Raw genomic sequence first — 13,926 nt, forward strand, 5'->3', positions numbered from 1 at the left:
AATTGATGGATTCCTTGTGAAACAAGGTTTCAGCAAATGCAAGTCAGAATATGGAGTTTATGTACAAAAGTCAACTTCAAGCATCATTCTTATATGTTTGTATGTTGATGATCTCTTAGTAACTGGGAGTGACATAGCTAAGATTGAGAAGTTCAAAACGGTCAGGATGACTGAATTTGAAATGACAGATTTGGGAGAAATTTCTTACTTCTTAGGAATTGAATTTTTGAAAACTTCAAAAGGATTAATGCTACATCAAAGAAAGTATGCTGGTGAGATTTTGAAGAGATTCAATATGTCTGATTTGTACCTATGCTATAACTCCAATGGAGACAAATCTTAAGCTGGAAAAGAATGAAAGTGAAGATACAGTGGATCCTACAATGTTCAAACAGATTGTTGGTTCATTGAGATATTTGTGCAATAGCAGGCTAGACATATGCTTTGCAGTTGGCTTGATTAGCAGATTTATGGAGGATCCTAGACAATCTCATATGAAAGCTGCTATGAGAATATTGAGGTACATATCTGACACACTAGATTTTGGAATTCTCTTTCCAAAGTCAGCAGTGAATGCAAAATCAGAGATAATTTGCTATTCAGATGCTGATTGGTGTGGTGATAAAGTGGATAGAAGGAGTACCACTAGCTATTTCTTCAAGTATTTGAATGCTTTAGTTGCTTGGTGTTCAAGGAAGCAACCAGTAGTTGCACTTTCCTCGTGTGAAGCAGAATATATTGCTGGTTCTTATGCAGCATGTCAAGCCCTATGGATTAACTCAGTGCTTAAGGAATTGAAGATCAATGTGAAGAAGCCAATTACACTACAAATTGACAATCAATCTGCAATAAACTTAGCTAAAAATTAAGTGCTGCATGGAAGAAGCAAACATATAGAAGCCAGATTTCACTTCTTGAGGGAGCAGGTGAATCAAGGTAGCTTGGAAGTAATTCATTGTGCTACTGGTTCACAAGTTGCAGATATTATGACTAAGAGTTTGAAGATTGACAGATTTTTGAACTTAAGGAATTCACTTGGTGTGTTCCAACTTAGATCATGATGTTGAACATGTTGCATAGGTTTGAAAATTAAGGGAGCATGTTGTTTTATAATTGTTCAAACCTAGTTTAAAAGTTAGTTTCATTTCAAGTTAGTTGGTTGTAACTAACTTGTTAGTTAGTAGTTGGTTAGTTGGTTACTTGCCTATCAAGTTAACCACCTATCTTTTGTTTTCTATAAGTAGGAGTTAGAATAAAGTGTAAACACACCTCTTGTAAACTTTCCACAATATTCACAAATCAATAAAATCTCTTTTCTTTCTCCTAAATCTCTTTCCTCTTCTTCAATAACACAAAAAGTGTGTGTGCTTGTTCTCCAACAAATTCTTCCACCTCAACTACCAAATTAACATCATAACTTTAGACTATGTAAAACTTTGATTGCTTGCTAGAATTCCCTTATACTTGAATAAATTCTTTGCTTATAAAAATCACTTTTGAAAAGAAAAGAAAAGAAAAGAAAAGAAAAGAAAAGAAAAGAAAAGAAAAGAAAAGAAAAGAAAAGGGTATCATGCATATATCCAATTGGCTACTTGTGCTTTGTGATATACTCGTATATGGTGTCACACATCAAAACTTTCTTGCTCTCACACCATACAATAGCACATTCACATTCACATAAAATTACTTGTCTAAAACTTATCTCATACAAATCTAGTCTTTATCTTACGGTGTTGGAAGAAGGGAACATAAGTTGATTGATTAAACCCCACATTTAAATGGTGCTTATTAAAGTTGGACCCACGAAGAGAAAATATTGTACATGTAGCTATGTATTCTTTCCTAAGTGGTTAATATATATAGAAAAGCACTTAGAGTCTTCCTTGATGATATAGTTGAATATTAAAAAAGAAAGAAAAGAAAATATTGTTGGATTGAATCACCTGGATGGTGACATTAGTGTGTCTCTATCTTCAAACTTCCAACACCAACGTTTCTCTTTAATTTGATTCTATATGCTTTTTTTTGCCTACATAATACACATGTACTAACATAAAGAACTTTTAGTGTAAAATGTTTTTTACACTATCAATCCATCATACTCTAAGAACAATTAAAACAGTTTGAATTTTATTATTACCATTTTAAAGTCAAACACATAATTCATTGTTGTTAGAAATCTTGATAAAAGTCATGAAAGAGAAAAAGTTCAAACTAAGAATAAATTTGTATTCATAGAGTGATAAGAATGTAATTACATCAAGGATTGCACTGAAGTACTATAGGCAATTAGTGTAAGTAATATATTGGGCATGAGGAAGTAACTATGAAATCATCTATATTGTGTAAGATTAATTATTTAATTAATCAATTATGGATTGAAAATAATCAATTATTAGGAACTATTATTAATATAAATTATGGTCTATTGTTATTAAGCACTTAATATTGATGAATTATATTAACGGACTGTGTTTAGGAACGGGTTGTGATGGGTTGGGTCGTTTCTCATAGTAAGTCTGTTGAGAGGTCTCTGCCTCCACTGATGAGTATATATGTTAACCATCTCATCGGGTTAAGATACACACTCTGACAACTGCTCTATCTCATCAGTGAGAGGTAGAAGAGCTCTCTGTCACGAATATCGAGGCCTAACTCATTCTTACAAAACCGGCTTGTAAGGTGAGGATTGCCTCCTCTTTATAAACTCTTATCAAGAATCCTATCTATCCGATGTGGGACTAAATCCCACCGAGTGTTGGCCGCTAACACACCCCCTCACGCTCCGGGCTGAAGCGTGTACGATGTAGGAAGCCCAACGATAGACCCGATAGGCTCTGATACCATGTCACGAATATAAGAGGTATTTTAAAATACCTACATAATGAAGCAATGTTCTACAACATTGCCAGCAATCGAACCCGAGTTCGAAAGGTAATAGCTTAGGACAATTACCAAACCGACCAGGCTTGCCAGCATATTTAACATGGTATCAGAGTCGGGTTAAGGACTGCAATGTGGGCACTGACCTAGGACCACGCTAGGCGTGAGGGAGGGTGTTGAATATGTTGTTGTGTTGTTGGAGATTGTTTGAAGTCTCACATTGCTTAGGTTCCGGGATGTGAAGTGTATAAATATGTGAGGGCAACCTCATCCTTTGAGCTAGCTTTTGGGGATGAGATCCTAACATAACACTCTCAACCCTAGTTACTTCTCTTATTCAATATCTCATACTACAAGGTACACAATTCTTTTCTTTGTTTTATTTAATTAAAGTAGATATGCTATAATCATGTATATATGATTTAAGGCTAATTTAAAATTCTTCATATTGAATTTAAAGCAACGATATAAGTGAGTTGGACATCATATCTTAATCCAAAATTTTAAGGCATTGGGTTTATTGGCCCTCTCGTTAATAAAGTACTCAATGCAAGGAGCCGATCGAACCTTTCGTCGAACCATCGACTTTGATACCACTATTGCGTCACGAAGGGGCAACCGGGGATCATCCACATTGGATTCAAGCAACTATACAAGTGAGTTGGACACCACACTTTTACCAAAAACCTTAAGGTATTAGGTTTATGGGTCCTATCACTTATAAAATGTTCAATCTCCACTATTCTAATAAATGAAGTCCCAAATTGCTTAGAAGGGTGGAAGTAGTGACTTTTAGGTGGAATTTTAAGATTGGAAAGCATATTGGATAGTGAGAGGATTCATCGGAGGAATGATCTAAGCTTATTCTCTAATTCTTTTTTTTTTTATCATTGAAGTTGAGGAAAAGGGTAAAAATTAGATTTGCTCTTGTTGAATTCTTGAAACTAATTGCCGTGAACTTTATTTTTTTCTCTTATAAAAATTTATTAATAATAGATTGGAGAGTTGTTTCCTCCCCGAATATACATATATAGGAGAGTTGTTTTTTTATTTATTAACAATATATCATTGAAGTTGAGGAATGATCTAAGCTTATTCTCTTTTTTTTTTTTATCATTGAAGTTGAAGAAAAGGGTAAAAATTAGATTTGCTCTTGTTGAATTCTTGAAACTAATTGCCGTTAACTTTATTTTTTTCTCTTATAAAAATTTTATTAATAATAGATTGGAGAGTTGTTTCCTCCCCGAATATACATATATAGGAGAGTTGTTTTTTTATTTATTAACAATATATCATTGAAGTTGAGGAATGATCTAAGCTTATTCTCTTTTTTTTTTTTATCATTGAAGTTGAGGAAAAGGGTAAAAATTAGATTTGCTCTTGTTGAATTCTTGAAACTAATTGCCGTTAACTTTATTTTTTTCTCTTATAAAAATTTATTAATAATAGATTGGAGAGTTGTTTCCTCCCCGAATATACATATATAGGAGAGTTGTTTTTTTATTTATTAACAATATATCATTGAAGTTGAGGAATGATCTAAGCTTATTCTCTTTTTTTTTTTATCATTGAAGTTGAGGAAAAGGGTAAAAATTAGATTTGCTCTTGTTGAATTCTTGAAACTAATTGCCGTTAACTTTATTTTTTTTCTCTTATAAAAATTTATTAATAATAGATTGGAGAGTTGTTTCCTCCCCGAATATACATATATAGGAGAGTTGTTTTTTTATTTATTAACAATATATCATTGAAGTTGAGGAATGATCTAAGCTTATTCTCTTTTTTTTTTTTTATCATTGAAGTTGAGGATGAGGAAAAGGATAAAAATTAGGGCTTGCTCTTGCTGAGCTCTTGAAACTAATTGCTGATAACTTTATTTTTTATCTTATAAAGATTTTTTTTTTTTTTGAATGCAATCTTATAAAGATTTATTAACAAAAGATTGGAGAATTGTTTTCAACCCCCCCCCCCCCCCCCCCCCCCTAAATACACATGCCAATTTAGTGCGGAATTGGACAACTGATATTAGTGTATTTTTTTGGGTTATCATGATATTGGTATGAAATTTTCACCTTCGTTAATGATAATTAATCTTCGTTGGAAAACTTGTGGAATACATTAGGTGGATTCTCCCGTTCCAACCAAATTTTCTCCATAGATATTAGCGTATTTATATTAGTGTATTTGGTCTGTTTGTTCTACATTCGTTATTGGTTGATTTTATTTTTGTTTGAACTGTTTAGTTTGGTTATTATTATTATTTGTTCTATTATTCTTACTTTTTTTTTTACAATCATAATTCTTACTATTTGATTTACGATAAAAGTGTCAATTAACAACATAAATTTTTCCACAATGAAATAAAATAATTGCATTAATGTTATATATATTAAGCTAACCTCAAGGGTCAACCCTTATACAATTTTCTATATTTTCATGTAAGCAGCACTCCTTCATTTAAATGCTATCTGTTCTCCATTTATATTAAAATCATCATAATTTTTGAAATCCTTGGTATTTTTTTGTTTTTTATTTGTATAAGCAATCCTAGTATCTTTTTAATCGGTATACCTTTTCACAATTCTTCCTCTCGCTTATTTGTCTGCCTCAAAACACAACTCATATATTATATTTTTCCTTATTTTCATGAGCCTTCGTTGTCTATTATTATTTTTTTGAACAAGCCAAAATGAGATATATATATATAGATAATAGTCTTTTAGCACAAGGCGTGCCAATAAGACCAAACAAGGTTACAAATAAAGACAACAATACAGCTCTCGTTGTCTATTATTATTGTTGGACATTCAAGTAATTTTTTATTTTTTTTGGTACAGACATTCAAGTAACTTTTAAGTATTAGTCTACAGCAAAGTTACCAATCAAGATATAACTCATGTTAGATCTCCTTTTATTTATTTTTTAATTTAAATAAGGGGTAATTGCTACTAAGTGCATATTGTGGTAATTATTCATTAAACCTAAATTGTGGTCTTTATTCTTTCCCTCAAATATAGTAACCGCCCATAAAGATAGTGTGGCAGTTATGATTGCAATATTTTTGTGATGGACAAAAATTATAAATAGAGTGCAACCTTGTTTTGGTTCCCTAAGCCTCATATCTCTATTCAGTAACTTGCACTATTTAAGGGAGATTGTAGATGGTTTAGAAGAGCTTTAACATCCTTAAGCAAGCATAAGCAACAACAATCCTCAGACAAGAACGGTCTTAAACAAGAGCAATAGCCGGAGGTATTACGGATATTTAATTCCAATTTCGTTTCCTATTTCCATTTGATTACTTCTACAAGGATTTCAATTTTTAAATTTCGACACGTAATCTATCACAAAGTACTTTAGGCCATTTAATTGAGTTTCATTGTTTCAAGCAAGTATATAAGTATTTTTCTGACTAATATTCCAGCCTGGTATATATCCGTGACATGCAAGAATCACTGTATTTGTCCCCTAAGCATCTTATTATAAGAAACAATACGAAACAAATCGTAAGGTTTTGTTCACCATTGGTATATGCTATATTCAGCAGTGTAGGGACACCAAAAGACTCGTGTTCAATGGTGAGAGTGAATTAATATATCTATCAAAAGAGATATTCATTTTATTTTTTTTCTTCTTCTTTGTTTTACATTGGGCTCACATTGAACCAAGACCTATAACATATTACTCAAACCCCTCACTACTAGATAAAACATAGTGGCTTATTTCACTTTATGTCTTTGTCTATACTAACACTGAAAAGGATTTCATGCTATAATTGTGTCATGTAGTTATAACTTTTAACCGTTCGATCTGATAGACAGTCTAGATTATTTTATTGTGTAAGTGATCTAGACAGTTTGATTTCCAATTAACAGTCCAGATTTATTACTGCCTAAGACAACGTGAATATTGGACAGCAGACAATCTTGATCGTAGTAACACAATTAACATCTTATGTGTAGTACAAATTTTATAGGTTTTGAAAGACAAAAAGAACAAAATTGTTTAGTGGAGGAATCATCCCATGATTAGCTTAATTAATCATGATTAATCATAAGAATGTACCCTTGTTTATTAACATTTTGAGACATTTCACTAGTATCCACTTTAAAACTTTATCAGAGTCTGATAATATTTCTCTTTTAGCACCTTTCTCTGTTGATGAAGTTCGCGATGTGGTTTGGAGTTGTGATGGGAACAAATGCCCAGGACCCGATGGTTTTAACTTCAACTTTTTGAAAGCGTGTTGGGATATTCTCCAAGAAGATATCATGAATTTTCTTCATGAATTTCATAGTCAAGCTATTCTACCTAAGGCAATCACTGCATCTTTTTTGGCTCTCATACCAAAAAAGGATCATCCACAGGTCTTGTCAGATTATAGGCCAATCTGCTTGGTAGGGTGCTTGTATAAAATTGTATCAAAGGTTTTGGCGGCAAGATTAAAACAGGTTCTAGGAAAATTGATTTCAGAGTGTCAATCAGCTTTTCTCCCTAACAGACAAATTTTAGATGGGGTTATGATTGTGAATGAATTGATCGACTTGGCGAAGAGAAGGAAAGATAAATGTTTACTGCTGAAAGTAGATTTTGAAAGAGCCTATGATACTGTAAATTGGTCTTTTTTGGAGTATATGATGCTTCGCATGGGTTTTGCGCTTGGTTGGATTAAGTGGATAAGAGCTTGTATCTTTAATAGCTCAATGTCGGTTCTAGTCAATGGTAGTCCTACTGAGGATTTCGTGGTTGGCAAAGGTTTGAGACAAGGTGATCCGTTATCTCCTTTTCTCTTCTTGATAGCAGCCGAGGGTCTTACAGGGATGATGCAAAAGGCTGTTGGTAATGGAATGTTCCATGGTTATAAGATCTGCGACGAACTACTCTTCCATACTCTTCAATTTGCAGATGACACAATTTTGATTGGTGAAGGGAATTGGGACAATTTATGGTCTATAAAAACTGTGTTGCGAAGCTTTGAGTTAGTCTCTGGTCTGAAAGTTAATTTCTTTAAAAGCAAGCTATATGGGATTAACTTGGATGCTACTTTCTTGAACGCTGCTTCAACTTTTCTTCATTGTGGTGTAGAGTCCATCCCTTTTCGTTTCTTAGGTATTCCAGTTGGTGCCAATCCAAGGAGAAAATTAACGTGGAACCCTATTGTGGATAATATGAAGAAACGCCTTAGTATTTGGAACAGCCGAAACTTGTCCATCGGTGGAAGAGTTACCCTCATCAATTCAGTTTTATCTAGTCTTCCGCTATACTTTTTCTCTTTTTTTAAAGCACCTGCTTGTGTTTTAAAAGAATTAACAAGTATCCAACGCAAGTTTTTATGGGGTGGGAGCTTGGACAACAACAAGATGTGTTGGGTTAGTTGGGATACTATATGTCTCCCAAAAGATAAAGGAGGTTTGGGTATTAAGAATCTTGATTTGTTCAATCAAGCTTTACTATGCAAATGGAAGTGGAGAGGGCTTAGTGAAGATAACACTTTGTGGTGCAAGTTACTGGTGTATAGATATGGGTCAATGGCTGGAAATTTTCTTCTGGATGTCAACAAGAATGTTAGAGTTCAATCCATTTGGTGGCGCGACATCTTAAGGATAGGAGGTGAAGAGAGCGGAGGTTGGTTCTGTTGGGAAATCGTTTCATAAAACACTTTTATAAACGCAGCGGAATTTTAAAATTAAAATTTCCCATCAATGGATTCTTGTGAATGAGCATGATCAGGTCTAGAATATTACCTTTGAAGAACAAATCTGTGGCCGTCTTTCTTGATCACAAGCACCGCACTTGCAGCACCTCCACTTGGTCCACACGAACAGGAACCTTCGATCTCACAGTGCTAGCTGTTCTTGGATGAAGGCTGAGGGAATTTTGTGCGGTTTAGGGTTTAGAGAAATTCAGAATTTTTCTAAACTCAGTTAGGGTTTCAAAACGTAACTACTGAACTTCATAAGGCTCTATTTATAGAGTTTCTTATGAGGTCTTTAGTTTACACGAAATTGGGCTTCTTAAGCCCAATAACCGTTTTTCACTAACTGCACCCCCACAATAAGTCTTACTTATTTTTCCCTTCTTAACTGTCCTTATGTGTGTGACCCTGTAGGTTCTTATGACGTTGGCAATAATATTAATCGTAATATTATAAACAGTGAGCGGTATCTAGCAACACATCACTGTTACCCAAGTCACAGGAATGTCACGTGATCTGACTAACCTTTCCGTGATAAATATCTTGTGCACAATTACCCTTTTGTCCTCATGTCTATATTGAACACAAGGCATAGTATGTCATCCTTGTCTAGTTCAATATTGGGCCCATAGACATATCTCCCGTTATGTAGGAGGGACAAATTCCATCTAGGTCACTCATGTCCCTCAGCATGATTAGTGGGATACCCATCAACCAACTTTATAATTATCCAGTTACGGATAACGTTTGAATGGCAACAAGGTATTACACTCCTGCATCTAGGGTACATAGTGGTTTCAGGTCGAAGGGTGGAATACACCTTTTATCACTATGAGAAAACTTATGACATTTCATAACACTCTATGTAGTATTCTCATGGTGGGTCAATCCGATATAAAGTTACCCTTAACATTTATATCTATGTGAAGACTTGATAACTCATTATCCATGATCAGTGAGATATGATCATCAGTCTATCAACATAATAGTCTTTATGCCTTAACGTTATCCCATTTCACAATAAAGCTTGACTATGGATATGTTTAAGAATAGTGTTCTTATATTTAATGGAATCTCATGATTAAGTCATACTTAACGTTCCATACAATGAACTTACTATTCTAGGGACTCTATTATTATTTAACACATAAACATAATAAAGAAAAGCCTTATTTTAATAAGTAAATTATTCAATACATTTATTATGCAATTATAAATAATTGGCCTCTAGGGCTTACACCAACAATCTCCCACTAGCACTAGAGCCAATCAGGCATACTCCTAATACCTATGCCCCTAGTGTGGCCCTCATGCTTCGGCTGAGCAAGAGGCTTTGTAAGTGGATCAGCAGCATTGTCAAGTGTTGGTACTCTGCATATTTTCACATCTCCTCTATCAATTATTTCTCGAATAAGATGATAGCGCCTGAGTATGTGTTTGGACTTTTGGTGAGATCTAGGTTCCTTAGCTTGTGCGATTGCACCATTGTTGTCACAAAATAATTCAATGGGATCCACAATGCTAGGGAATATGCCAAGTTCAGTAATGAACTTCTTTATCCAAACAGCTTCCTTTGCTGCATTTGATGCAGCGATGTACTCAGCTTCGGTTGTAGAATCAGCAACTGTATCTTGCTTTGAACTCTTCCAGCTCACAGCGCCACCATTTATGCAAAACACATAGCCTGATTGCGACCTAAAGTCATCCCTATCTGTTTGGAAGCTAGCATCAGTGTAACCAATTACATTTAGCTCTTCTTGGCCTCCATATATTAGGAATGAGTCTTTAGTCCTCCTTAAGTATTTAAGGATGTTCTTGACAGCCACCCAATGAGCCTCACCAGGATCAGACTGATAACGGCTTGTTGCGCTTAAGGCATATGAAACATCTGGTCGAGTACATATCATGGCATACATGATAGATCCTATAGCCGATGCATAAGGGATCTTACTCATGCGGTCTCTTTCTTCCTTAGATGAAGGAGACTGTGTCTTTGAAAGACATAGGCCATGTTGCATAGGAATGAATCCTTTCTTGGAATCATGCATATTAAAGCGTCTTAACACTTTATCTATGTATGTACTCTGGCTCAGGCCAAGCAGTTTTTGTGATCTATCTCTATAGATTCTTATTCCTAATATATAGGCTGCTTCACCCAGATCTTTCATAGAAAAGCAATTCCCTAACCAAGTTTTAATTTGTTGCAAGGTAGGGATGTCGTTTCCTATTAGTAATATGTCATCTACATATAATACTAGGAATGCGACTATGCTCCCACTAACCTTCTTGTAAACACAAGGCTCATCTTCATTTTGAATGAATCCGTACTGTTTTACAGTTTCATCAAAACGAAGATTCCAACTTCTGGAAGCTTGCTTCAATCCGTAGATTGACCGCTGTAATTTGCATATCCTTTTGGCTTCTCCTGGAATGCAAAAGCCTTCAGGTTGTGTCATATACACATCCTCAAGGAGACTCCCATTAAGGAAGGCAGTTTTTACATCCATCTGCCAGATTTCATAATCATAGTATGCAGCGATGGCAAGTAAGATCCGAATGGATTTGATCATCGCAACTGGTGAAAATGTTTCATCATAGTCTACCCCATGAATTTGTTTGAAACCTTTAGCAACCAATTGCGCTTTGTAGGTCTGTACCTTTCCATCCATGTCAGTCTTCTTCTTAAAGACCCACTTGCATCCTATGGGTTTAATCCCATCAGGAGCCTCCACCAAGTTCCAAACTTGATTTGTGTACATGGAATCCATTTCAGATTTCATGGCTTCAAGCCACTTCTCAGATTCAGGGCCAGTAATGGCCTCTTGGTAAGTCACAGGCTCATCTTGATCCATGAGTAATACATCACCTTGTTCCGATATGAGATATCCATATCTTTCAGGTTCTTGACGTATCCTGTTGGACCTACGTGGTTCTTGTGTTATATGAGCAGGATTCTCTGTCACAACATCTTGTGCATCCCGCTCTTGTTCCTCCATTGGTGTGTCATTACTTTGTGGATCGTGAATTTCTTCAAGATCTACTTTCCTCCCACTTATTCCTTTGGAAACAAAGTCTTTTTCTAGGAATACTCCTGTTCGAGCGACAAACACTTTGCCCTCAGAAGGATTGTAGAAGTGATATCCTTTTGTCTCTTTTGGATATCCCACAAAGAAGCACTTGTCAGATTTAGGTTCAAGTTTAGTAGAAATTTGACGTTTTACATAAACTTCGCAACCCCAAATCTTTAAGTAAGACATATGTGGTTTCTTGCCACTCCACATCTCATATGGTGTCTTTTCAACCGTTTTAGAAGGAACACGGTTAAGTGTATAAGCTGCTGTTAATAGGGCGTGTCCCCAAAAGGAGTTTGGAAGATCAGCGTGACTCATCATAGACCGCACCATGTCCAACAAGGTTCGGTTTCTTCTCTCAGACACACCATTCCATTGTGGTGTTCCAGGAGGAGTGAGTTGGGATAAGATCCCACACTCTTTTAGATGGTCATCAAACTCTAGGCTTAAATATTCACCTCCTCGATCTGATCGAAGGATTTTGATTCTCTTTCCTAGTTGGTTTTGTACTTCATTTTTAAATTCTTTGAACTTTTCAAAGGATTCGGATTTATGCTTCATTAGATACACATATCCATATCTACTGTAGTCATCAGTAAATGTGATGAAGTATTGAAAACCTCCTCTAGCGTGTGTGTTCAATGGTCCACATACATCAGTATGTATGAGAGCCAAAAGATCACTTGCCCTTTCACCTTTACCAGTGAATGGGGTCTTTGTCATTTTTCCCAATAAACAAGATCTGCATGTTTCAAAAGATTCATAATCAAATGAATCCAAGAGCCCATCTTTATGGAGCTTGGAAATGCGTTTCTCATTTATATGGCCTAAACGACAGTGCCAAAGGTATGTAGGATTTAACTCATTAGGTTTAATCCTTTTTGTATCAATGTTATATATTGGCATTTCAAGATCAAGAATATATAATCCATTACTCATTTGTGCTGTGGCATAAAAGATATCATTTAAATAAATGGAGCAACTATCGTTCTTTATTATAAATGAAAAGCCAAGTTTATCCAAACAAGAAACAGAAATAATATTCCTGCTAATGGCAGGTACATAAAAACAGTTCTCTAACTGTATTATTAAACCAGAAGGTAAAGTCAAATTATAAACTCCTACAGCTAATGCGGCAACTCTTGCTCCATTTCCCACTCGTAGGTCGACTTCACCTTTAGCCAATCCTCTACTCCTTTGCAGCCCCTGCACATTAGTACAAATGTGAGAACCACATCCGGTATCTAATACCCATGTAGAAGAAGTAGATAAATTAATTTCAATAACAAAGATACCTGCTGAATTGGAGCTCTCTACTCCATTCTTTTTATCTTCCAGGTATTTTGGGCAGTTCCTCTTCCAATGTCCAGTCTTGTTACAGTGGAAGCACCTACCCTCCTTTGCAACTCCCCCAGTGGGCTTCAAAGCTTTAGGGTAGGTTTGGGTTTGGCAACTTCCTTGCCCTTCCCTTTGCCTCCCTTCCCTTTGTTGCCCTTCCCTTTGTTTCCATTGCCAATCATAAGAACATGGTTGGACTTCCCTTTTGTTTTCATGTTCTGCTCAGCTTGCCTCAACATGCCTAGCAGTTGTGGCAGAGTCTTCTCCATGTTCGACATGGTGAAGTTCAGAACAAACTGATTAAAACTCTCCGGCAACGATTGCAAGATCAGATCAGTTGCAAGCTCATTTCCAAGTGGAAATCCCAATTTTTCTAAGTTCCCCACGTACCCAATCATCTTGAGCACATGTGGACTTACTAGAGATCCCTCAGATAGCTTGGCTGAAAACAGGGCTTTGGAAACCTCAAACCTCTCAATCCTGGCTTGCTCTTGATAGAGCGTTTTCAAGTGTTCGATCATATCGAACGCATTCATGTCCTCATGTTGCTTCTGAAGCTCAGAGGTCATGGTAGCCAGCATGAGGCACTTTGCATCCATGGCATCATCAAGACGCTTCTGATAAGCATCCCTTTGTGCCTTTGGAGCATTGGCGGCAGGTTCATCCTCAGGGTTAGGTTGGGGTTCCTCAATAGCATACAGCTTTTTCTCATGCATGAGGACTATCCTCAAGTTACGATGCCAATCAAGAAAATTTGTCCCAGACAATTTCTCTTTGTCAAGAATGCTTCGCAAAATGTTGTTCGAAGTATTGGTGTTTGACATGGTGATCTACAATTATAAAAGTGAAAATATAAGTATTGAACAATTTTAATACACATTTAATTAGGCCTTTAATTAAACATGCTCTCTCACTATTTTACTCAAAACAAATGACCCT

General features: G+C 35.7%; 1 protein-coding gene across 1 annotated transcript; it reads left to right on the forward strand.

The window, feature by feature from the left end:
* The first annotated feature begins 383 nt into the window (after positions 1-383).
* Positions 384-869, forward strand: LOC123923025 (secreted RxLR effector protein 161-like). Its single transcript, XM_045975675.1, has one exon. The coding sequence runs from the start codon at positions 384-386 to the stop codon at positions 867-869; it is 486 nt and encodes a 161-aa protein (XP_045831631.1).
* Positions 870-13,926: the final 13,057 nt, after the last annotated feature.

The sequence above is a fragment of the Trifolium pratense genome, linkage group LG4 (genome assembly GCF_020283565.1).
Source record: "Trifolium pratense cultivar HEN17-A07 linkage group LG4, ARS_RC_1.1, whole genome shotgun sequence".
NCBI lineage: Eukaryota > Viridiplantae > Streptophyta > Magnoliopsida > Fabales > Fabaceae > Trifolium > Trifolium pratense.

What these genes read in the sequence shown, in the direction of transcription:
- LOC123923025 (XM_045975675.1), top strand. Translation starts at nt 384, where the DNA reads ATGTTCAAACAGATTGTTGGTTCATTGAGATATTTGTGCAATAGCAGG.